We start from the raw sequence: 27,829 nt of genomic DNA, 5'->3' as shown, positions 1-27,829 counted from the left end.
ATAGCAATATATGTTCATTGACTGTATTCACCGTGATGTCTATTTGTTTGTATCTACTTTTATTGATATCCATGAACATGTACATGAGCATATATTGGTATCAATAGAGGTTTTTTATTGATTTCTATGGATCTCTTCCACTATAGGGAGATGAATGGCGAAAGTAGTCTGATGCAGAAGACGGGGAAAAATCAAACGTGTGCATGCAGATATACCGTACAGTAAAATGGAGACAGACCAACCTCTGGGTATGTTGCAACATTCTGAACCGATGTGCAGGGATATTTTCTTCGTCTATCTGAATACATCTGTTTGCTGCTGTGAGCGTATGTCCTTTAGGCAACAGACAAAGGAAAAATCCCTCCCCACGTGTGTTTGAATACACAGAAGTCCTTCTTTCTGTTGATGTGTGCTTTCGCTTTTACATAGATAATCAAATTAATGATGTTCAACTATGTATTTATTTGCCATTGAAGGTAGGTTCCAAACAAATTTGATGTGATTTTGAAACATTCAACTAAAAGATACGGTTACAAGCCTCGATTAGCATGGATTTCTAACCCTTGGTTGAATGTTTGCAATAGTTGCCGTCGCAACTGGTTTGCACAAGGCAATAAGCACCAAAATAACATCCAATTAAGGCCATTTTTTATGAAGTTGCAGATATTACAATATTTTTTGGAGTCTTTCCATTTACTTGAATGGTGGTGGTGGTGAGTAAATTCAATCAGTTTTTTTGAGAAGATAACAGATTTATATAAAACAAATACCAATCACAGTATTTCAAAATATATAGAGATTAATTATAGAAAACAACAAGTTAGTTTTATAGTTAGCTAATAATTCCTCTGTATTGAATTCAATTCAGTCACATCGAGTTGTCCATAAGCATTTAAAAAATATACTTGTTCACACAGTAGAATTAAGGGCAATATTATACTTCAATGAAGGAATACTTCCATTTACAATAATATTTTAGAATGTTATTCTAATTAAATTAGAATATATTATATGGCATTATGTAGAATACTTTCACATTATTATAATAACGATGTTGAATACATTAGGTACTTTATTCCAAATGTAGCTTGCAAAGACATTCATGAGTGTATTGAAACGGAGGTTTTAATCATAATCACAAACATATACGATAAATGGTAAGTAATATCATGTTCCTAGTAATTATAGTGGTGTTATACTACTTATTATCAATTACATAGGGTAATTAATACGGTATTCTATTTCTTTCAAAATCATAAAGATATCTAGAACACTACCAATAATGTCATAGAAAGAAATAAAACTAATAAGGTACAATGTAAAATCACTTGTTTCAATAACTATACAGTAAGTGTCCTGTAGCTTTGCCACCGTAGCCTTGAAATGGCATATAGGCAAGGTATGGTTTGTGGGGTGATATTCATGCCTTAGCAAAAATGTTAGGCTCAACAGTCCCTAGATTCCTAGATGGAGGAAGCGCCCTACACACAAAGATCCTTCATGTTGAAAACTGATACGCGTGCTACACAGATGCAACTGACAGTATACCGTAGTTAAGTTGTTGACAGTCTATTGTTGGCTAGCAAACGCATATGCAACTGCTTAGCTTGGTAGATGCGTGCGTATGTTTAACGCTCTTCAGAATTCTAGCGCACAGACCTAGTCTCATGATTCTTCCTTTGAATTAATTAGATTAATTCTCTTCATTTCATACACAATATGTATACATGAATTATCAAAAACAAATTTCGATCAGTAACTTTTTCATGTCATGAAATTCAAGATGTAGATTTCTCGATTTAAGTACCTCGTTTACAAGAGATCGTTGACTAATTTTCAATTTTATTGACATAATTGGAATCCTCCAACAATTGATATTATCATGATATTACCAAAGTTCCATCAATTTCTGATTGTTAGTTTGATAGTAACGAGTTAGAAATGGAAAGGGAACACCATTTACTAATCAAGTCTGATTCTTATTGAATTCCATTTTTTCTGAAAAAGTAGATTCACATTAAAAGCTCAAAGAACAAAACATGTGTAATTATTAGTTTTTTTGGAGCAATACTAGAAAGTTTTGAAAAATGGTCGATGTTTTTGAACGGTTAGTATTGAAGTTTAGCTAGTGGCCCGACAGTGGTCGACAGTCAAAGCTACAGGACCCGAATTGTATTTTGGGGTTGATTAATATGAATACTAAGAGACAAATTTGAGCCCTCACTTGAAACTAGTTCAGTTAACCCACTTGAAAAAATATAAGCCAACTGGGTCAGATTTGGAGAATATTCTGTCATATTATATTGATGTCTTATCAAAGCTGATACAGATAACAATATTATTACAAAGAGTTAAGACTGGAAATTGGTAAATGCGCGTCTGTAAGTTCATCCCAGTATAAATTTCTGAAAACAAGGATAAATCGAATATTTTTATTTTTATTATGGTGTATCATTGAATCAATAAATGAATAAACGGAAAGTTTGAAAGTTTCTACTAGTTGTTTGTTACTCACAACTTTCTATTTTTAGTTTCAACTTGTAAAGTCTTGGCCATTACAAAAAAAATCCGGTAATTATGGTGCATAACCATCAAAACGATGTTGTACAAAAATCAATAAAGATAAAATTAACAATATAGAAAACCAGTATTTATGGTTACAGCTATTTAGGCCTAATGATTAAATTCTGTACCGAACAAATAGAAAGAATAAATTTTAGTTTTAAACGTGTGTTGAACGAATTGTTGAATCTTTTCATACAAGGAATCAAAATGGATAATAACAACAATATAAATTGTAACCAATATATATTTATTTTTACAATTAATGCTGAAAAACACAAAAATTGAAAATTTGTATTGAAAAGCATCAAGTCTGTTGAATTTATAATTTCAAATAACTTGGAATAAATTGGAATAATGTGCACCATAATCATTTTAACTTGGAAAATAGGGAAAATGAAAATAAACTATTATTTCTGTTTCATTCCAATAATCGAAAAAATTGGAAAATTGATCCTATATACTGTTTAGACATTACTCGATTGACTTTTGGGTGGCATAAAACTATTAAATTTCCTGTGGAAAAGAATATCATACTTTATTATGAAAATATCAGCGACATGTAAAACGTTATTTTTTCACTATATCAGGCCTTTGCAAGCAATAATTTAATAAGTGTAAGTTTCAGTTTATGTCCAGCTCTAGCAGTTACCTAGAGAATTTAGCTTTCGTTCACAGAATTAACTTTCTTAATTAAAATTAACTATTTCCTTTTTTATAAAACACTAATTCTTCCTATTTTGATATTGATTAACAATTAACAATGCAAACAGTAGATAAATTCAATTTTAATATGAATAATAATTTCATACTTTTATAAACAATATTATAAGACCTTAACTTGAATAACTGTATAAATATAATAAATATTATCTATTATTTATTCCATACAAAGTTTAAAAATACTTGATAGCATTAAAATGTATTGTAGTAGAACTATACAGTAATTATTTTACAACACCATTGGATTATTACAATGAAGACAGTTTAAAGACACATAATTTCACAAGGTGTGCAAAAACTTATCATTAAAGTGCTCTGTTGTTTGAGGTCAACATTCCAAGAAAAAAATCAGTCATGATTATTCACAAACACCTTTCTTATGGATGCTATAGTACAATATATCACTTAGATTAGGCTGATAGTATTCGGATTTAGCTGATGTTGTATGAAATAATTTTAATTCAATGAAGTTTTCGAATAAAAAAATTGCAAACTCAAGACTGCATTTAACTAACAATTTTCTACTTGTGTAGTACGGTTGGTGAATCGATATTTTTATCAGGAATCTATTCTACAGACCGTTGTGACTTATATAATTAATGGTGAAGATAAAATTCCATTTACATAAGAGAAGAATGACTTTGGAACAAAGCAATAATATTATTTGTTACGGAAGAGAGTTTTTTCTCTCCAAGTGGAACATTTGGCACCAGAGAGAGAGAAAACACTTTTGTCCAGTGATGTACTCAACATTCCTCCATCAACTCTCTTATAATAATACAATATTTTCAACTTACCTTCAGTATCGTCATGCTTGTCCAGACAACTTGGAATATGCTGAGCTTGAGTTTCAAGCGTGAAACAAATGACTATAATCAAGGTTTTGAACTAGAGCTTTTATCAGCTAATGAAAGACGTTCCTATGCTGGAATGCTCAGTAGCGTGGAATACATATAAATACTTATACATATGTATAAATTTGTATTCACATATCAAGTACAGTAGTCTATATAGTAGGCTTAGTATACAAACGTCTTCCATGAGTTAATCGAATTCCTGATTCTTGGCTCTAATACAGTGGGTCTTTGAACATTCGTTTTTAACAACAACTTTAGATAGTGACTAACACGTTCCTACCTATTCCCATCTACCTATATAATCCAGTTGAACTTTATTCCAAAAATTTAAGGAAAATAATTTTTGTATGCTGTTCATAATAATGATGTAGCCTACATACAGCAATTATGATAAAGATCAATAGTGTCAATTGCAAATGAATGGATTACAACGATTTTATGCCAGTTAAAATGCTATTTATCTACTTGAGAAAAAATTGATACAGTATTATTCTACCATGTCTGAATGCTACTGAAGTTCTATAAAATTACAAGAAGTGGTACAAGAAGCATATCGTATTTAACTTGGTTCTTCATTAGCTCATGGATCATATTAATGTTAAAAAAAATAGTTTCTATTTTCGTCATATCCACATTCATTAGATTTGTTCACAGTCTAAAAAATGTGGATGTGACGGAAATAAAACTAATTTTTTATTATGGAGAAATTCCACGGTATCAATTCTTAGGCTATCTAAAAAATTCATTTTATTAATGTTGTGAAACTCAATGTGTAGAACGTTTATTAGGTAATGGGAAATCATCAATCCAACCACTCTCATTTGTTATCAACAAAAGTTGATGAATTATACGTAATAGATTTGTGCTTTTATAATATTATTGTTTGACTACATATTCTGTCAACCATTATTTTTATAAGACTTGAAGAATTTCACAATTTACATCCAATTTACCATCACATTCAGAAATACTAATCGACATTAAAGCACGAATAACTTACATATAGATTTAATACTCTAGCATAATAACTTATTTTAATTGTGCTTGAAAATTGACAAGTAAGTTTCATTTGATTCTTACGCATTCTTCAACAAGGAAAATGGTTGAACACATCTTTTGATATGTTTAAGACTCATATTCCCTGTTCTTCTTTGCTTCTTAAATACACTTCTTAGAAAGTAATTCCTGGAAATTACTGGAGCTGGAATCAGACAATTGCTGTAGTGACATCTTGCAATGCATTCGATTGGATTTGCTCGTGCAGTGCCCAGTGCCCACTATATGACAATCTTTCCCTCCAACCAATCAGTTCTCTATAAAACTCCTTCCAATCAGCAACATGCCTGTATCAATGAAGAGAAGTACTAATTCAATAATCATCAATTTGAGGAATTATTTTAGAAAATAATAGGCCCTTTTGATTGAATTATCAATAAAGAATAATAGTCCAATCACTATATACATTGGTGCTTGCAATATATATTGTATTTCTATTTTTTTTCAATTTACTGTTTGAATACATCAGAGAAATCCAGAACATATTTTATCATGCAAAATTTCCTTGTGCTAAATACAGAGTGCCTCGTATTTTCGGTTCATTTTCCAGTTCTCTTCTGTTTTTGCCAAGTCCAGTCATCGGACAGAAAATTCACTCTCGCCTTTTATAAAGTTTCAAATGAAATATCATTTGGAGCTCTTTATCTTCAATGAGTACTGAGTTGAAATTTTTCAAAAATGAGTAAAATTTTAATAACAAATTTATTTTGATGATTCTCAGTTTTTAATCAATGATATCCTTCGATTGTCACCATTTGAATGCAAACTTCAAAATCACTCTGGGCATAATTTTGTGCTCTTGTGCTCATGTGCTCTTACAATTAACCTGACATCAGGAAAAGCGCTCTGTCTCATATAGATTTCTAGGTGCACCACTGATAACAATGCTTCTTGTGCACAATAAACTGCTGAGTTTTCAGCCCCAAGATTGATAAGATTGTAATCATCACTGCTTCAGTCTAATCATGGAATACGCCACCTTGAGTACAGATAGTCTGCATCCTCCCTCCTCCCCATAAGGTTTTGGATCAGGCATCCGGATTGAAATATAATTAATATTATATTTATGATCAAAATATCTAGTTATAACCAAACCAAAGCTTAATAGAAAATTAATTCCTTGGCATCTTCTTGAGATGAGAAATTTTAACCAACGTTCTCATTATAACTTCAGTTGAACTTCAAATACTAGACTTGTTGAAATGGAAAGTAATGAATTGATATTCATCGCTGTGTATAATTTATTCATTTGCAATTTGGCAGTCTTCATCTATCTATATATATAAAAGCGAAATGGCACTCACTCACTGACTGACTGACTGACTCACTCACCCACTCACTCGCAGAACAAAAAATCTACCGGACCAAAAACGTTCAAATTTGGTAGGTATGTTCAGTTGGCCCTTTAGAGGCGCACTAAGAAATCTTTTGGCGATATTTTAACTCTGAGGGTGGTTTTTAAGGGTTTAAAGTTCGTCTTTTAGCATGTATATTCTTATTCAAATACCTTAAAATTATAATTGAAATGTTCATACCATATGTTAATATAGAACTATAATCTAGAGAGAGTACCTCTTCGAAACAGTTGTTCTGGTAACTAAATTAAACATTTTGTCAGGTTTACATTAAGTTGAGTTGACTTTGTTAGGTTGGCACCAAGTTGAAGATTGAAATGCATTTATCCAGGACCTCCTAAACACCAATTTATCCAGTACCTCCTAAATACCCATTTAGGAGTTCCTGATTTATCGCGGAAAAATTGATTGGGCACTGCTACTTCAATCAGAGCTATTCCTGGGAATATTATATTACTAGCCGTCAGGCTCGCTTCGCTCGCCATATCCGTTTAACCAGACATTTAGTCTGGACCCCCGACTGGATCGTCCTAACATATGATGAAAATGCTCAAATGAAAAATGCAGGCGAGCGAAGCGAGCCTGCTGATCTCATTCTTGGACAATCCAGTGGGGGGTCCAGGGGGCGGAGCCCCCTGGCTAGACGGATATTTTAGAAAAATGTGTATCCTGGACATCATGTTTCAAATCTCTGCTTACAAACTCTTCTAAACAGAATCTGAAAGCTTCATTATTTAATTAATTCAATAATCTAGAATAGTGACGCATTTTTGAAACCTTTCATCCCTGCATCCAAACATAGTCTGTGATATCATTACGGATTTCTCTTTTTTTGAATCCACTAAGAACATCGCCCGAAACTCACAATGAATCCCAATTCAACAGTGTGAATATATGCTTGGCGGGATGAATGGTTAAAGTAAGTGTCCCAAATTACTTAGCCTACTTAATAAATTACATTACTATAAAACTAGATTTGTTCGTGATTTAAATCTACCTGTTCCATTGGAAAGGGTTTGTTGTAGGTTGTAACAATTCCCAATTTAGTTGAAAGTGACTTGGGAGTTTAGGAATCGACGAGTACATGCCAACGACAAAGCTGTTCGCCTCTCACTTGCCGCATATCCTCCCAGTGCGAGAACTCCTCCTCGCCAGAGCCGTTCAGACCCAGAGAAAACCATCCGATCATTTCTTTTCTTTTCATCGGTCGTCTGTTGTACACTGATATCATCAGCGTCACTTCTGGTAATTGGAACAACGCCACCTTCAACAAAGACACAACAACATTGCTGATTTTATCAGACCTATTTGACACCAACCTGTTCTATAACTATTAATCAGTGTTTTACCATGTTCAAATCATTGGCAAATTGATTGGAATGTTATTCCAGTTGAATAAATTTCTTGCAGATTCCTGATAATATTTTTTTTATAACACGAAGCTATAAATCTAATAGTGATAAGCTATGCTAAATAGAATAATAATTTGACAGTTTAATTCAGCTATATAAGGTCTGTTAAGGTCAGGCCTATATGAAAAAAATTGTTATGTTCAATGTCTTAGTTCAAAATTCATTAACATCTAGAAAACAATCATTATTTCCTTCCATGGAGGCAGAAATTTTAGTCAGCCCACAACTTACAATAATCTGATTTTTCTTTGGAGTGCAGTGCAATTTACGGATAATCAAATTAAATGCATTCTCATCTCAGGGCCACATATAATAATTTTCATAATATACCGTAGCTCTACAAGTACCTTTATTAAATAATATCTAAAAAAGACTATTTTGATAATGAATGTAACATGATTATTACTGAATCTCAATCACTATCACTCTTGTTGAATTTTTAAATATATTATTATGACATTCACCACCCCCCCCCCCCAAAATGAAGAAAAGTATTAGCCTTTAGTAAGTAGTTTCATTACTCATTACTATTGGTCATTTTATATCATTACAAACACTGGGTTTCCATAACCCCAAACACTAATTCTAGTGAAATGATGGATATGTTAATAATTATTTTTCCTCACCTGAAACATGAAAGTCTCTTTGAACAATGGATTCGGTTGTCCTCGTCTCACTGAAGTTTTACTTCTGGCCATTTCTTGGCCACTGCTGCTCACCAAACTCAATTTAACGTAGGTATCCGGCGCTCTTGTCATTGCCAGATTCCTGAAAAATTCAAGCATTATTTTCTGCATTCATGTGAAAACTGGAATTAAACTACCAGAATTTCAACAAATAATGAAATACAGTATCAAAACTCTGTTAGTCCAGTCAAATTGTCGTTTTTCAGGAAACAGCCCCGAAAGAATTTTTCTCGACGGTTCTATATGTATTTTGGGGCGCTGAATTCGAATCTGAAATTTGCTGAAACGCCAGAGGGCGGCTTCACTTCCAAAACCCCAAAAACCACCAACATTTCACACTTTTTTCAATTTTTCCATTTAATCTCAAAAACCTTGAATTTCTCGAGAAAAATCATTCCTGACAAAATTAAAGAGAATGAAATTTCCAATAAATTGAGTGGTCGCGCAGGACTCTACCATTTTTGGTTCCGGAGCTACGAATTTTCAAAAAAGTTTAAACTCCCAATGATAATATCTCTAAACTCAATACGATTACTTTTCACCCCTTCTTACGGTACTCGCAATAATTCTTCCCCTTCCAATACACTTCAGATACTATATTTATTTATTCATGCATATAGAAAATTGATGAAATCAAATAAAACTGAGATGGATGAGCTGGGACTGGAAATGTTTGTTCATTAAATATTAAAATTTTAGTTGAATAAAGAATCTTAAACTAGGATATTCCGCAATATAATCTCTTCTATCTTCAATGATAACTTGTTTGTTGGTCTTCATTAAGCATATAATATTATAGTCCTACATATAAATTTCTGATTTCTCTCTTGTGTCCGAAAAAAATGACTTCTGATTCTGCGTGTACAGTAATAGCCTAAAATAAGTAACTTACTTATTCGATCATGTTCGAATACTTGTGAACATGAACATTATTTCTACAGACTTACTGGGCATAACTTACAAATTTAAATGATAAATATACAGAATTTTATATTTATTCCATAGCCTATAAGAAAATATTGGAATGTTCTTTACCTAAAGTGACTTCCTTTGACGATTTCAACCGCGAGTCTCCCTGTTGTGCCATTATATGCCAGGCCAATCAATAGCTCTGGAACACCGCCGTGCTGCATTGAGGCTGTTGATCCTGTCGAGTCACTCCTTGCCAAGCTCAATAGATCACAAGACGAGCTGTTCAACTGAAATTTAAAAAAAAGTTTTCACTTATTAAAATTATATAAATAAAATTTGCTTCTCTTCCATGATGACAGTAATAAAAGATTATTGTGAAATCTTTGAAATATGTCAGTATTTTGAGTGAATTCAGACGGTTGACTCATCTCAAGAGAAGCATTCTTTATTGTTTGCTATTTTATTCATTCTGTGTCAGTCGATAATAGATCACTACCAATTTCAGTAGAATTGATAGATTTTAATAACAATTTAAACATGATAATGTATCTAAAGCATTAAATATATAAATATCCATTTGAATCGAAACTTTCATTGCTAATTACAAAAACTAGGCTATATGAAAGTATTCTTTGATGTTCTGCTTGTTTGCTATTTAATAAAAACTATTTAAAGCTATCAGTAACATAACGAGTAACGATGAATTCATCCAAGAATTCATGACATGCGAATCTAGAATAATAATAACTTACTGTAATATTGGCTCTTGGTTCCAGGCACAGCCAAATGTTGGTTTCCAATTCCAAATTCACACTTGAAAAGCCAATTGCTGTTTCTCCAATCATCCTTTCTCTTCTCATTCTTTCACAGCCATATAATCTTATTCTCACTCCCATACTATTCACGTCCTCTGCAAGAGTAAAATCATGAAATAATTAGTACCGTAGAGCCTGGACAATCCAGATAGAACCAAGTTATCCTATGCTATGGAAGATAAACTTCTTACAATTATAACAAAATGTAAATTCTACTTTTAAGAACTTGCCAGGTAAAACTGTGAGAATGTAAGCACGTTACAAACGTTATTGGAGAGAGTCATACATTCTCAGTCACCAGACGGCAGAGTTTGATAATTCGATTATAAAATAGTAATCAACAACTTGTGCTTTTAGTAGAAAGTTTGCTTTTTTTACCGGATCAAATTTTTTCAAATTACTTAATATTTCACACTTTTAAGTGTTTAGTAGATTCGGTTTTCAATCTTTCTAAATCAAAAATTTCTTGTTTGTAAGTGTTTTCTTAGTAAATTATTATCCTTTGCCTGTTGGTCATTTGGTATTTTTTTTCAATAAATAAATCATTAATTTGGAAAAACATCCATATGCTTGTTATCAAAAATTCATTCAATTGAATGATGTGATTCTTTCTAAAAATAATAAATTATTCGGTATATTTTTGGTTATTATACATTTCCTTATAAATATTTATACACAGTGAAGTGTAGTTTTGAATTAGGTATACCTACTGATTATTTGCTACAGTACCTATCTCTTCATTTTAAGAGGCAGATTTACTCAGAAAGCTACTAGTGCGAAACTTGAAAAAAATCTTCATGATTATGACTGTGGAAGAACAACAGATTCAGTCTGAAGCTCTTCTCCTCCCAAATTTAAATAGATAATAACATAATATGGTCTAATAGTGACAGAATATTGTTTACTTTTCACACTTGGTTAATTATTGTACTTGGTTGATTCTACCCTAATTGATGCGAGGCGAACGTCAAAACAAGCCTATATTTAATTGTACGGTAGCCTGTATTGTGAGTCTGCGTCCCAAATGTGGCAATCAATTCGAACAAGTAGAGTATATCTTATTATGAATGAAACAATAGAATAATAAAAATTATGTTGATCAGAATAGTGTATTGAAGATGGATTACAAACGAGGGAAATCTTTAAAATAAGCTAATATTCTGGACATAGGTATTAAATGCTCAAAAGAAATAGGTAATGTCATTTCCTAAGCGCTATGTAAGATGATAATGGTTTAAATATATTGAACTTTTAAATAAAGAAATTTCACTCGTTGACTGCTATGCAAGAAAGACATTAATTCTGTTCTGGGAAACTCATATCAAGCTCATATTAGGTCTTGTTCATATAAATTCCGATTTGCGCCGTCTGCTAGACAAGGGAAATTCTCATTTTCCTCAGTGATTTATTTTTTTCTTGCTCAGTTCTTTTTCTTTTTCATCATCGCCGTTTCCTATCTTTTTCAGCTGGAAATTAAAAGCTACTGCAGTGAGTTGGAGACGTGAGCTCAAGAAACTGCGCCACATTACACAGCTTTATTGATATCAGTAATGGAACCAAGAACATAGTCGCAGCTACTGTATCGTTGAATTTATTTCTGAACCCTTATAGAAAAATTAGACTCTTGGAAACGATTTCTCGTTACTGGAAAATGTGAAACAGAAGTCCAGTACCATACAAAATTGCAGTAGTTTTTCCTTACTCCATCTTACACCCTTCTCCCACTCACCACCCCTTCTAAATCACTCGTTCTCTCTCTTACTCCCCCTTACATTTCAAACTTCTCGAGATTTTCCAACGTTTCCTGTTTCCAACCCTTACAAGTGGGCGAATGTTTCTTCTCTTTCTGACTCTTCAACAAAAAACTCTCATCATCAGCGTCGATCTCGCTCCTCTATCACTTGGATTTTCTTTTTCTCGCCTCCCATTTCATTCATCTTCCCCAATTCCCCATCCTCCACTTCTTTAACCGCATTTTACTACGTAACTGAAGCTTTTACTTTGTAGGGCGATGGCCTTTCTCACTACATTGTTCAATAAGGCTATTGCATGATACGAAATATACTGTGAAGTTAAGTTACTACTTACAGTTTCTTATACGATCATTTTACAATATTATGGTATTGTTGCATTCAAAAAATAATCTTTCTTATTTAATCTAATTTTCATTATGTAATAGAAAATATTACACATGTACGGGATAGGAAATACACGATTGACGCATTATCACTTATGAACTAATGGACTGCGATTAACTTGCAATTTTACATGGATTATGAATTTGTCGAGGATGAATATAGGCTATTCTCATTGCTATTAACTAATTAAGTTCAATTGAATAATTTAAAACAAATTCATCCAATTTGTGATTCAAAGTTTACGCAACAATAAAAGCCCAACCAAACAGAACTTCCTACAAGTGACTCATAGCGTAATTGGTAACTCGCGCGATTGTTATTTACATCAACATTAGAAATCAAATTCGTGTGTGTGTGTGTGTGTGTGTGTGTGTGTGTGTGTGTGTGTGTATGAGTGTATGTGCATCTGTGTACACGATATCTCATTTCCCAATTAACGAAATGACTTGAAATTTGGAACTTAAGGTCCTTACACTATAAGGATCCGACACGAACAATTTCGATCAAATGCAATTCAAGATGGCGACTGAAATGGCGAAAATGTTGTCAAAAACAGGGTTGTTGTCAAAACACAGCGAAAATATTGTTCATTGATTCATTATTCAACATCGTTTCGTTCAAGCCATGTTCAAAATTCATTAGACATCAGCATTATGTTGTATTGAACTGCTTTATTCTACCAAATTATAAATGCATAATTCAATATATTATACAAATACATAATATAAAAACATAATTGGCTAAACACAATGCAATGATAATTCACAATCATTGAACCCTTAAAACCTCCCCTACATAAATAGGCATACAACTAAAATATCTTTGTTCTGAACAAAGCTCAGGCTAGAGCTACTAGAGGACTGTAATTTACTATTCATATAATCAAATACAAACAAGGGGTAAAATTTAATCTTCAATTTGAGCCAGGTTATTTGTACAGTTAAACTCTGCATTAAAGAACAATAAAAAAAAGAGCAAAAACTCACCAGATTTAATCCAATATTGTCTACTTGCCCTTCGAAGCCTTTATTAGGTGTTTTGGTCAGATTCAGGGAGGAAGAAATCTGGGAAAAAGACAGGTTTTCGCTTCCAGGCTGTTTTTTCGTGTTCAACTTGCAGGCTCTGTATTGTATTTTGAACAAAGCTCAAACTGGATTCTTTATAAATTCAAATCCGATTCAAATTAATTCAATTTAACACTATTTACGCTGTTATATTCATAATTCACACACACGACACTCAAACAATTATTTACAAGAAATTTCCAATCGAAATTACATGACAAAATACAAATTCGGTCTTGCAACAAGACAACGGGGACGAGACAAGACAAGCGAATGGACGAAACAAGAATGACTGGTGAAACAAAAACTGAAAACCAGGATGACCAGGCAAAACAGCTGGACGATCTGCGCTAGCGCAAACAAGCCTGCTATTGGCAGAACTGCAGTCAGGGATTTTGGCGCTACGATTCGAATGCTCTGGCCAGACCATACCCCCGCCTCTGAAAAACTATTTTTCAGCCAAGTTACAAAACTGAAAAAAAAACACAGAAAGGAAAAAATCCAGTCATGCCAAAAAGAACAAAAACACCAACACCAAAAAACAACACAAAGAAAAAATGCAACAAGCACAACAACTATTGAGTTGGGAGTGGATATAATTGCATTATTACTAGGTCGAACACGGAAACAACAATTACACTTAAAGACACAAATACGAATAATAGAGCGAGCAGACAGTATCCAGAATTTCTGTCTGATCAAGGACAACAATAACGAAGGTCCAGCATGACAATTCTTCTTGTGATGATAATCAATCAACATCGATACGAAAGCGTCGGATTTTGGTAAGATCATCTGATGACAAGTCTCAAATTCCAGTCCAGCATGAGACAAACGACCGCCGATGCGAATCACACCTTTATCAATGAATGGAGACAGGCGACGTAGGCGCATAGAACAATCTTCTCCCTTCTCCAATTGCACAAATTCAGATGAAAAATGTATCTTCTGTACCACTTTACATAGATACCTCTCAGCAACATCGAAATCTGATTCTTCTGATTGGGGTAAGATTCGTAAGAATTTGAGAACAAGAATTACAATTCTCAAAAGACGACCATAATCCAAACAACAACCAATCAATGAATATATTGCATTGCTGTTACAATCAGGAGATTTTGTGACTGTCAACACTGACGGTTTTTTTGCCTCCGGTGGATCCACGATCTCTTCCATTTGAGTTCGGATGGGCCAATCGCATTCGTCCTCTGCTATCCATGATGGACCTGAGAGCCACAACGGAAAGTTCACAAGATCAACTGGTGATAAACCTCTAGACAAACAATCAGCGGGATTTTCAATTCCGGCAACATGCATCCACTCCTGTATACAAGAATCCTGTATTTTTGCGACGCGATTACCAACAAAAGTTTGCCATTTCGCGGATGGAGCATTAATCCAACACAAGGTGACTGTCGAATCAGAGAGTGCAACAATACAAGACACATGACAACGTTCACTAATAATAGTGACTACTGAATTCATGAGTTCTGCCAACAAGAGTGCCGCACACAACTCCAAACGAGGTATTGAAACAACTTTAGATGGTGCTACCTTGGACTTTGAACACAATAATACAACTCTTGGCTCCTCGCTCTCCTTCTGCGACTTCACATAGATAACTGCACCATAACCAGACAATGATGCGTCACAAAAACCAATCAAACTGATGTGAGAATTCTGAAACAAACCAATGTGACGTGGAACAGCAAATTTCAACAATAGAGGCAACTCTTTTTGACAATTCTCCCAAAGAGTGCATATAGACTCAGGCGGCTTCTCGTCCCAATCCACTCCTAATTTCCACAGTTTCTGGACAAGACATTTTAGAAATAATGTAAACGGTGACAAGAGACCAAGTGGATCATAGATACGAGCCATCACCGACAGAATAGAACGCTTAGTAGCGACGACCTCACCACACTTGACGGAAAACTGAAACAGATCAGTACTAGGTTGCCAATTCAATCCCAAGATAGCCAAGGAGTTGTCTGCTTCGAAATCCTTGTACGAAAACGATTTCTCTTCCTCCGAGAATTTCTCCAACATTGATGGTGAATTTGAAGTCCACTTTGTGAGCGAGAAACCTCCTCCCTCAAACAGCTGCTTGGACTGACGATACAGCTCCGCGGCCTCTGACTCGGTGGCGACAGATGTGACTAAGTCGTCCATGAACATGTCTCTTGGTTTTCTCGCCTTGGCTGCTGGAAAACGATTTCCATCCTCCTCCACAAGCTGGTGGACGGTGCGAAGCGCCAAATATGGAGAGCTTGAAACACCAAAAACAACACAATTGAGCTGATAAATTTCGATCGGATCCTCCGGCGAAAATCTCCACAATACACGCTGATAACGACGGCAGGAATCCTCCACTAATATCTGTCGATACATTTGTTTAATGTCGGCAGTTAGTGCGATTGGGAACAAACGAAAATTAACTAACAAAGCAAAAATGTCAGTCTGCAATTTGGGACCAGCATGAAGAACCTGGTTCAATGACAAACCCGATGATGTTCTGGAACCAGCATCAAATACAATTCGGATGGGCGTGGTAGTGCTGCTTGCTTTCATGATGGCGTGATGCGGTATGTAGTAACCACCTTGGTCTGTCTGATCTGCTACAAACGACATGTGACCCTGACGTAGGTAATCGATCAATATTTCATGATATGAAATACGAGTATTGATGTCAAGCTCTAGTCGTCTCTCCAAAGTCCACTTGAGTGTTATGTCGAGTGAGTAAACGTGTGTCAGTTCGGCTCCGTCTTCTAACAGATATTTCGTAGGGTTATACAGTTCAATTCACTTCAAATTATACATCTAGTTATTCAGTTTCTCGAGCTTAATTCAATAGTGAAATTATATTTTTGATTAACTCACACTCTTTTCATTTATCTTGAAAAAACATTCCTAATTCTTCAGTCTACCTTCTCGCCTGTAAAAGTGTAAATCCACCTAACGGTACACGATGGGTCGACCGAACAGAGGCACGCCGAGGAATGAGGTCAATGCTCCGAAGCCAGGGCCAGCTATTTCTGGATCACTGTCTGAAGAGACCCTCCGAATTATTCGACAGCAAATCGAGGAAACTGTGCATCATGCCGTATCTATGGCAGTGAAGTCCATTTTTGAGGAACTTCAGGCATTGAAGGAGGAGAACAAACAGCTGCACAATAGAATTCGTGAGCTAGAGGTGTCTTGTCACCTGAAGGTCGACGACCTCGAGCAATACGGGCGCCGACATTCAATATGTATTTTTGGGATCCCGGAGAGTGACAAAGAAGACACGGACCTGCTGGCGCTTGATGTCTTCAACAAGAAGCTGAACGTGCCCGTGACTCTGGCGGATGTCAACCGCCGCATCGCGTTGGAAGGGGTCAACCACCTCAACAAGGGCAAGCTAAACCCAAGGACCGACCCATCATAGTACGACTCTGCAGCTACCGGACCAGGAAGATGATCTTCGACGCTAAGAGGAAGCTGAAGGTTCCGGCGTCACCATTCGCGAGGATCTGACTGCGGAGCGTCTCAAGATCCTCAACGCTGCGGCCGACCGTCATGGGCATAGGAATGTCTGGTCATCGGACGGGAGGATCAAGATCTCTATCGGCGAGGGAGGATCCAAGAGGGTCAACACAGTCGAGAGGATGACCGACCTTCAAAAAATAAAGGTAAATTAAATCATTTCAGGATTCGATGACTAAGGTGCCCTTCACTACAATAATAGGAAATTCGTATTAATACATTTCACAGTAGATATACCTTGGCATTTTTCATGAGCTGGCTTTCTGTTCTATAAATGAATCTTTCCACTGCTATTTATGATTGTATATGAGGCAATTATTTCAAACTAAGGAGATCCACATTTGTTAATACTGATTAATAATTTATCTTGATATTAATTCCCAAAACTACGTTCAATGCATCAACTACTATACTCCAGAGAGTACTTAGAGAATCATTATCTCTATTCTTACTAATAATTATTACATCTCTTACCAAAATTATTTCCATAATTAATAATTTTCGAAATGCTGAATTTCAAATAAATTGGATGATTAACATACATTATAGATATGGATGTAATCTATAGGTAAAGATAGTAATCTCCTATATAATGATATCTTCTACTGTTGCCACAGCTTGAACAATAGAAGCTAATGTGTGAAGAATTATTGATAGAGCAGAGGGGTGGGTAGTCTGTTCATATGCTTATATAGGGGCTGTGTTTCATTTAACGTTATCTTAGAATTTCATCACTTAACTATTACAGTTCTAAATTTACTACTTTTATCGTTATTGCAACTCCCAATAGTTAATTATACTTCTAATACTATATAATATTTTTCACACTTCACCGTTCAATACTATTTAAAACTCATCTAAAATAATCTAGCACTTTCTCCATCGTCTCCTCTACTTCTTATTTTTTCTTTCTCGTTTCTCTTCTTGATCTTATATTTATAATGATTACTTGAATATTGTTGTTTGCGATGATGATTATTATTCTTTTCTATTCTTCTTCTCCTTCCTCTTCGTCTTCTTCTTCTTCTTCTTCTTCTTCTTCTTCTTCTTCTTCTTCTTCTTCTTCTTCTTCTTCTTCTCCTTCTTCTTTTTCTTCTCTTTCTTTTTCTTTTCTTCTTTTTCTTCTCTCCTTGATTAATTCAAGATCACAATGCGATGTTCTATTTCTTATTCTATAGTTCAGTTTCATAAGTTCTTCGCAATTTGTGCACATTCCTTCTTTCTCTTCTTTTCTTCCCTATTATTATCATTATTTTCCCTGTGATTTTTCCACGTGCTATCCAGCATGTTCAAATGTTTATTTCTCTTTCTATATCTATTTATCTTTCTACCTTTTCTCTTTCTATCTGATTACCTTCTCTAATATCCATATATTATATTATAATATCCATATATTTATCCATATAATATTCGATTCTTTCCCACATTAAATCATACTATTCCTCTTCAATTTAATATCCATTATTATAATACCCTTCATTATAATATCCATATATTATCCATATAATATTCGATTCTTTCCCACATTAAATCATACTATTCCTCTTCAATTTTATGCGAATATTATTCATTATCAGTTGTATTATGAATCTTTCCTCTATTGATAACTTTCTTCAAAGATTTTTCGTTTTTCTGCTGGCCTCTTCTTCTCTTTTTCAGTTGTTACTGGATCCCATTTCGCTCTATCTCCACCATGAACACGATCTTCCACTACTGGATTTCATCTCTCTCTATCTCCACTTGGACTCGATTTTCCACCACTAGATTCCATCTCTCTCTGTCTCCACTTGGACTCGATCTTCCACTACTGGATTCCTTCTCGCTCTACCTCCACTTGGACCCGATTCTTCCACTACTGGATACCTACTCGCTCTATCTCCACTTGGACCAGATCTCCCACTACCAGTTCTTCCTCAATCTTCATCTTATTCACCATTAGGATTATTCATCACCGAAACTCCACACATCTACATCTTATTGTGTTTAGTGAATTTTTGAACTAGTGCTTTAAATAGTGAAGGGAGCCGAACTGTCAAGGCATACTGAATGCACTCGAATCAAGAGACTTTTTCATTAGACTTGACATAACACTCGACCTTCTCATTGTTAGTGATCCCAATGAGGTTGTTCAAGCAGGCCAAATCTCAGTCCCAGCCATTTCTAGACATGATTTGATCTACTGTGTACTTTCCCATAAGATACCCAAGCCAGAACAGAAAATTATCACTTATAGAGACTTCAAAAACTTTGATGAAGCCGCCTTCCTGACTGATGTGGCTCAGACTCCATGGCATCAAATTGAAGCTTTACCCTCAGTTGATGACATGGTCAAGACTTTCGAGAATTGGACTTTGACTTTGTATGACAAACATGCACCTTATGTGACAAGGAGGATTAATAGAAAACGACGAGTACTGTGGATGACTGAAGACATACTTAAGATGATGGGACGTAGAGACAAAGCACATAGAAAATTTAAAAAGACATTTGACTTGGACAGTTTGATAGAGTATAGGAGCCTTAGAAATAGGGTTAAACAGGAATTACGGAACTCAAAGATTAGGTATTTGAATTCGTTTATGACAAACAATAGACAAGACTCTAAATCACTTTGGCAGGGAATAAAAGAATTCGGGCTTGGCAAACAGAAATCGAATCCACAAATTGACTTACCATTGAATAATATGAATGACCATTTCGTTTCACACTCTAACCAACGCGACGAAGTTGTCATTGCTAATCATATAGATGATCTTGAAGAGCAGGTTACAAACTTAGATTTACCAATCACTGATCAATTTCATTTCCATCCAATCTCAGAAGAAGACACTTTCAGAGCAATTCAATGTATTCATAGTAATGCTACGGGTGTAGACAAAATTCCTATTAAATTTATCAAGAAGATGTTATTTGCTGTTTTACCAACCATTACATACATTTTCAACAAGTCACTTGAAGAAGGCATTTTCCCTGAAAACTGGAAGTTTGCTCTGGTTCGCCCTCTAAATAAAGTTCCATCACCCAATAAAGTTGAGGATTTTAGACCAATCAGTATTTTACCTGCATTGTCCAAAGTGCTAGAAAGACTCATTCTTGCTCAAGTTGTAAAATTTCTAGACAACAATAGTAAGCTTCATAACTTTCAATCAGGCTTTAGAAAATTCCATTCAACTGAGACAGCTCTGCTTCGTGTCACTGATGATATAAGGTTAGCTATGGACCAAAGAAAATGCACCATCCTTACCCTATTTGATTTTTCTAAAGCATTCGATACTGTTGATCATACAGTCCTTCTGAATAAGTTGGCTATTCTTGGTTTCAGTCACAACTCATTAGTTTGGTTTAAATCCTATCTATTAGGTAGGAAACAATGTGTATCTGTCGGTGACAAAAAGTCAACTTGGAATAACGTTATGCATGGAGTACCACAAGGTTCAATTTTAGGCCCTCTCCTCTTCACTTTGTATGCTAATGACCTTTCTTCCATTATCAAATTCTCCAGTTTCCATACTTATGCAGACGACCTTCAAATCTATTTAAGCTGTCCCATAACAAAAATTAATGAAACAGTTGGAATAATGAATCAGGATATCAATTCGATAGTGGAATGGACAAAGAAAAATTGCCTTAAGCTTAATCCCATCAAAACACAACCCATTATAATTGGATATTCTCATCTTATAAACAATATTGACCTTGAATCGATTCACAAAGTTAGTGTAGACGGTAATGACATTCCTTACTGTAGCTCAGTTAAAAATTTAGGCATTATTATGAATAATACTCTTGACTGGTCAGAACAAGTGAACAAAACTTGTAAAAAGGTATTCTCAGCTATGCATGCATTGAAGAAAATGCACGATATCCTCCCTAGAAACATTAAATTATTATTGGTTCAATCTCTCTTCTTCCCACATTCAAAGTATTGTAATTCTGTTCTTAAAATATATGCAAGTCACTCTGAATGATAAACTACAGCGTTGCCAAAATTATTGTCTACGTTTCGTCTACTCTCTCCAACGCCATGATCATATCACCCCAGCCCACATTGCTAGTTCAACATTGAAGCTTCCCGATCAGAGGCTTTTTCGAATAGTCAAGCTTGTTAGAGATATCTTGAAATACGGTAATCCGAACTATTTTAAAGATGATTTCAAATTTGTCTCTGAAGGTAGGAGGATAGATGCTTCACATACTAGAACCGGAGAAAGTACTTTGAGGATACCCAATCATCGAACTACTATTTTCACAAAATCCTTCTTAGTCAGTGCCTGTCGTGCATGGAATACACTTCCTGTTTCTATCAGGTCTATCGAGAGCCAAGCGAGCTTCAACCTGACTTTAAAAAAAACATATTTTGGAACAAATGACTGAAACTGTCTGGCCCTAGAACGATCACATGACAACCATCCCTCACCCATTCCACCAATATAAACCTTTAAACCATGTTAATCAATTATTTGATCTTATCTACCTATATAATTATTTTACTTTATCAATTTTCTGTTTTTTTCTCTTCAATATTCATATTGATTAAAACTTTTACAATATTTCCATTAATAAATAAATCCTTAGTTTAAATAACGAAATTAACGTTTTGGTAGAGAGTTAGTGGGGAGGATATTTTTAATATTCTTCCCAAAGAATGGACATTCATATGTCCAAAGCTCCGCCAATTTAAGTAGATGCATAACAATATGATTATTATCTAAAGTTATTATATTACAAATTGCTTTTTCATATAATATACAGTTCAATAGTTATTTTCTTAGTCTATATTATGTAAATTCATCTATAACTTTGCTGTATTGTAAGCTATTGTATACAAGTGTATAAGCCAGTATATATTGTAATCTACATAAATAAAGTACTCAATCAATCAATCAATCAATCAATCAATCAAAGTCAGCAGTCTGCGTTCGGCGACAGCATACGAATCTCCCAAGCTGCTGGGCGGCTCCGCAAATGACAAGGCAACAACAAAACGACCAGAATTCACACGATGTACAGACTTCCGAAAATTGACCTCACACTCCAACTCTTCGGTTTTAGTTGACAACTTGGTGCAGGGCACGATTCCAACTCCCAAAAACGTTCCACAAAACTATCCAACGATGGACTACTAACGAATGGACTACAGATGGCTGTAAAACAATTCGACACATTCGTTGTTGAAGTGAGAATCGGTGCTCTCCCCATCAGAATGTGACCAAAGACACTATTAACAGTCATCAATTCGTGCGATTCACCTATACTAGGACTCCCACGTAGCAAGTGAGGAACTAACTCCACACCAATGATGCCATCTATTCTACTAGGAAGGTAGAATTTGTTGATTTTCAAGATGATGAAGTTTGGATCTGTCGATTTCACAAGAAGGCAACTTGTTGATGATTTTATCTACCACTGTGGCATCCATCGAAAACTTGACGGTAGGATCCAACTTCGACTGAATCGACACACAAGTACGACCTCGAACTTCACTAGTACCACCACCGAATCCACGAACAACGATTTTCATGGGCTGGAATGGTAGTCTCAAACGCCGACACAATTTGGCTGTAACAAAATGACACTGACTCCCGGTGTCAATCAAGAAACGAACATCACAAAGCTGATCATTACAATCTCGAACATGTGCAGTGACGGTCGACAACACAACGGTTGAATTTTTTACATCGTTGGATGTAGAACAACAACTAATGGGTGATGTGCCACCTGCCTTGGAGTTCGACGAGGACGCAACACCTTCATTGGAACTTGATCTGGAAAAGTGCAATAAAGAATGATGAGATTCTCGACATTGAGCACACTGAGTTTTACTACGACAATCTCTACTCAAATGATCCACATCAAGACAACGAAAACAACAAAACTTTCCTTTAATCAAACAATAACAATCCCAAGGAGTCATTTTCAAGAAACTTGCACAATCTACTAACCGATGACCCGGTTTTGAGCACTTCAGACAATTGGGCCTTTTACTAGATGCATCGTTAGATGAATCATTAGATTGAACCACAAACACCTTTGATTTATTATCCTTTTTGTGCCTCATATTAAACGATTCAGTTTGTTTCTCATCAGAAGGAAGAGTCTTTATTTGCTTTTCAATGAACTTGACATAATCGGTATAAGTTGGCATAGCCTTGTCATGGACGGCCAATTCAAAATTTCTACAAGAACTTGGATCCAGCAATCTCAAGCCATGATAAAGGAATATCGAGTCTGACAAATCAGTGAGTCGCAATCTCTTCACTGCATTGATTGAACTGCAAAACCCATCCAAAATCGCAATACAACCTGCCTTTGATTCTGATTTTATTGGACGAAATTCAAAAATTTGTTTGAAATAGGCATCGACTTGCGCCCGTGGATCGTTATAGCGGGTCAATAATGCCTGCCAAATTATTTGATAATTGTTAGCCAATGGTGGCAAATGACGACAAATATTTGATGCTCGTCCAGTAAGTCTACTTACAAGATATTGGACCTTCTGCTGATCGTTCAAACTCTTGTTGTCATGTACCAATGCCTTAAATAGTTCATGAAACACCGACCATTGAGTCTGGTTCCCATCAAATTTCGGAAGGTCGATTTTAGGCAGTACCGACTCGGACACGACCGGCTGTGCACTAGCTGCTGAAGCTGCTGAAGATTGAGCAATAGCATCAGTCGCCTCTCTCTGTTTGAGAGTGTTAGCCGCTACTTCAATATACTGAAACAGATCTAGATGTGAGTCGTTGAATGCTACAACATAGTCTTTATTCAACTCAAGTTCCAACTCATTAACCACTAATTCTGTCTTTTCATAATCCGAAATGGTCTGAGACACCCGTGGATACAACACTAAAAATTGCTCAGCAACTTTTGGATCAGAGACATTTTTAGACAGTTCATAAATTCTTTGCAATCTGGCATACAATTGTTCCAGTTTAGCGCGATGAACCCTGATTTGTTTCTGTAATTTTTCCTCCATCTTGAACTCATACACAAAACAATTCAGCCCCGACAATACAAAACAACAGACAATAAAACAAGAATGAGTTCAAAACTAAATGGAAGGAAGAATCACGACTAGTAAGTTATCAAAGTTAAACTTTGATTATCAATTCACAAGATAAGTTACTGCAGAAGACAAAACTATATGATTAGATAATGTTCTTCCAACAACTCACAAACAAACGATAACTTGTTGAATTGAACAATCAAATTCATGCTGTGATTAACCTTCACTAACATGTATAACAAAATGGACAATACAAATTCCAACAAACAAATTCCCGAAAATGAGCACAATGAGCCTAGTTTCAGGAAAATTACAATTTTAACTGAAATAAATATAATTTCAGACAAATACCAATTGACAAGAAACCTTGCTCTAGAACAAGGCTACAACAAACTTAAGTTGAGCATAGATCAGACAATTCTCAACATGCCAACATTGGACAAATACAAAACTGCTTAAATCCAATGTGTGTGAATTAATCAATAAATTACAAATTTAAATTCATCACGGTTCGGAGGATCAAAAATGTTCTGAACAAAGCTCAGGCTAGAGCTACTAGAGGACTGTAATTTACTATTTATATAATCACGAGGGGTAAAATTTAATCTTCAATTTGAGCCAGGTTATTTGTACAGTTAAACTCTGCATTAAAGAACAATAAAAAAAGAGCAAAAACTCACCAGATTTAATCCAATATTGTCTACTTGCCCATCGAAGCCTTTATTAGGTGTTTTGGTCAGATTCAGGGAGGAAGAAATCTGGGAAAAAGACAGGTTTTCGCTTCCAGGCTGTTTTTTCGTGTTCAACTTGCAGGCTCTGTATTGTATTTTGAACAAAGCTCAAACTGGATTCTTTATAAATTCAAATTAATTCAATTTAACACTATTTACGCTGTTATATTCATAATTCACACACACGACACTCAAACAATTATTTACAAGAAATTTCCAATCGAAATTACATGACAAAATACAAATTCGGTCTTGCAACAAGACAACGGGGACGAGACAAGACAAGCGAATGGACGAAACAAGAATGACTGGTGAAACAAAAACTGAAAACCAGGATGACCAGGCAAAACAGCTGGACGATCTGCGCTAGCGCAAACAAGCCTGCTATTGGCAGAACTGCAGTCAGGGATTTTGGCGCTACGATTCGAATGCTCTGGCCAGACCATACCCCCGCCTCTGAAAAACTATTTTTCAGCCAAGTTACAAAACTGAAAAAAAAACACAGAAAGGAAAAAATCCAGTCATGCCAAAAAGAACAAAACACCAACACAAAAAACAACACAAAGAAAAAATGCAACAAGCACAACAACTATTGAGTTGGGAGTGGATATAATTGCATTATTACTAGGTCGAACACGGAAACAACAATTACACTTAAAGACAAAATACGAATAATAGAGCGAGCAGACAGTATCCAGAATTTCTGTCTGATCAAGGACAACAATAACGAAGGTCCAGCATGACAATTCTTCTTGTGATGATAATCAATCAACATCGATACGAAAGCGTCGGATTTTGGTAAGATCATCTGATGACAAGTCTCAAATTCCAGTCCAGCATGAGACAAACGACCGCCGATGCGAATCACACCTTTATCAATGAATGGAGACAGGCGACGTAGGCGCATAGAACAATCTTCTCCCTTCTCCAATTGCACAAATTCAGATGAAAAATGTATCTTCTGTACCACTTTACATAGATACCTCTCAGCAACATCGAAATCTGATTCTTCTGATTGGGGTAAGATTCGTAAGAATTTGAGAACAAGAATTACAATTCTCAAAAGACGACCATAATCCAAACAACAACCAATCAATGAATATATTGCATTGCTGTTACAATCAGGAGATTTTGTGACTGTCAACACTGACGGTTTTTTTGCCTCCGGTGGATCCACGATCTCTTCCATTTGAGTTCGGATGGGCCAATCGCATTCGTCCTCTGCTATCCATGATGGACCTGAGAGCCACAACGGAAAGTTCACAAGATCAACTGGTGATAAACCTCTAGACAAACAATCAGCGGGATTTTCAATTCCGGCAACATGCATCCACTCCTGTATACAAGAATCCTGTATTTTTGCGACGCGATTACCAACAAAAGTTTGCCATTTCGCGGATGGAGCATTAATCCAACACAAGGTGACTGTCGAATCAGAGAGTGCAACAATACAAGACACATGACAACGTTCACTAATAATAGTGACTACTGAATTCATCAGTTCTGCCAACAAGAGTGCCGCACACAACTCCAAACGAGGTATTGAAACAACTTTAGATGGTGCTACCTTGGACTTTGAACACAATAATACAACTCTTGGCTCCTCGTTCTCCTTCTGCGACTTCACATAGATAACTGCACCATAACCAGACAATGATGCGTCACAAAAACCAATCAAACTGATGTTTGAATTCTGAAACAAACCAATGTGACGTGGAACAGCAAATTTCAACAATAGAGGCAACTCTTTTTGACAATTCTCCCAAAGAGTGCATATAGACTCAGGCGGCTTCTCGTCCCAATCCACTCCTAATTTCCACAGTTTCTGGACAAGACATTTTAGAAATAATGTAAACGGTGACAAGAGACCAAGTGGATCATAGATACGAGCCATCACCGACAGAATAGAACGCTTAGTAGCGACGACCTCACCACACTTGATGGAAAACTGAAACAGATCAGTACTAGGTTGCCAATTCAATCCCAAGATAGCCAAGGAGTTGTCTGCTTCGAAATCCTTGTACGAAAACGATTTCTCTTCCTCCGAGAATTTCTCCAACATTGATGGTGAATTTGAAGTCCACTTTGTGAGCGAGAAACCTCCTCCCTCAAACAGCTGCTTGGACTGACGATACAGCTCCGCGGCCTCTGACTCGGTGGCGACAGATGTGACTAAGTCGTCCATGAACATGTCTCTTGGTTTTCTCGCCTTGGCTGCTGGAAAACGATTTCCATCCTCCTCCACAAGCTGGTGGACGGTGCGAAGCGCCAAATATGGAGAGCTTGAAACACCAAAAACAACACAATTGAGCTGATAAATTTTGATCGGATCCTCCGGCGAAAATCTCCACAATACACGCTGATAACGACGGCAGGAATCCTCCACTAATATCTGTCGATACATTTGTTTAATGTCAGCAGTTAGTGCGATTGGGAACAAACGAAAATTAACTAACAAAGCAAAAATGTCAGTCTGCAATTTGGGACCAGCATGAAGAACCTGGTTCAATGACAAACCCGATGATGTTCTGGAACCAGCATCAAATACAATTCGGATGTGCGTGGTAGTGCTGCTTGCTTTCATGATGGCGTGATGCGGTATGTAGTAACCACCTTGGTCTGTCTGATCTGCTACAAACGACATGTGACCCTGACATAGGTAATCGATCAATATTTCATGATATGAAATACGAGTATTGATGTCAAGCTCTAGTCGTCTCTCCAAAGTCCACTTGAGTGTTATGTCGAGTGAGTAAACGTGTGTCAGTTTGGCTCTGTCTTCGAACAGATATTTTGTAGGGTTATACAGTTCAATTCACTTCAAATTATACATCTAGTTATTCAGTTTCTCGAGCTTAATTCAATAGTGAAATTATATTTTTGATTAACTCACACTCTTTTCATTTATCTTGAAAAAACATTCCTAATTCTTCAGTCTACCTTCTCGCCTGTAAAAGTGTAAATCCACCTAACGGTACACGATG

The 27,829-nt window shown here is 35.7% G+C and overlaps 1 protein-coding gene across 2 annotated transcripts in view; it reads right to left on the bottom strand.

The window, feature by feature from the left end:
- Window positions 1–730: 730 nt before the first annotated feature.
- The window catches only part of LOC111057070 (synaptotagmin-14), a 69,601-nt gene continuing 42,502 nt past the window's right edge, over window positions 731–27,829 (bottom strand). Inside the window, exons 8-12 of one of the 2 annotated variants that reach the window (XM_039427535.1) lie at window positions 10,316–10,473; window positions 9,687–9,850; window positions 8,592–8,733; window positions 7,551–7,817; window positions 731–5,485 (exon numbers count right to left, since the gene is read on the bottom strand). In XM_039427535.1, the coding sequence (XP_039283469.1) occupies window positions 7,620–7,817; window positions 8,592–8,733; window positions 9,687–9,850; window positions 10,316–10,473 (662 nt within the window). In that variant the 3' untranslated portion in view covers window positions 731–5,485; window positions 7,551–7,619. The remainder of the gene's footprint in view (window positions 5,486–7,550; window positions 7,818–8,591; window positions 8,734–9,686; window positions 9,851–10,315; window positions 10,474–27,829) is intronic. The other variant, XM_039427534.1, reaches the window with a different exon arrangement.

The sequence above is a fragment of the Nilaparvata lugens genome, chromosome 4 (assembly GCF_014356525.2).
Source record: "Nilaparvata lugens isolate BPH chromosome 4, ASM1435652v1, whole genome shotgun sequence".
Classification (NCBI taxonomy): Eukaryota; Metazoa; Arthropoda; class Insecta; order Hemiptera; family Delphacidae; genus Nilaparvata; species Nilaparvata lugens.
This window is presented reverse-complemented; position numbering and strand designations above follow the sequence as displayed.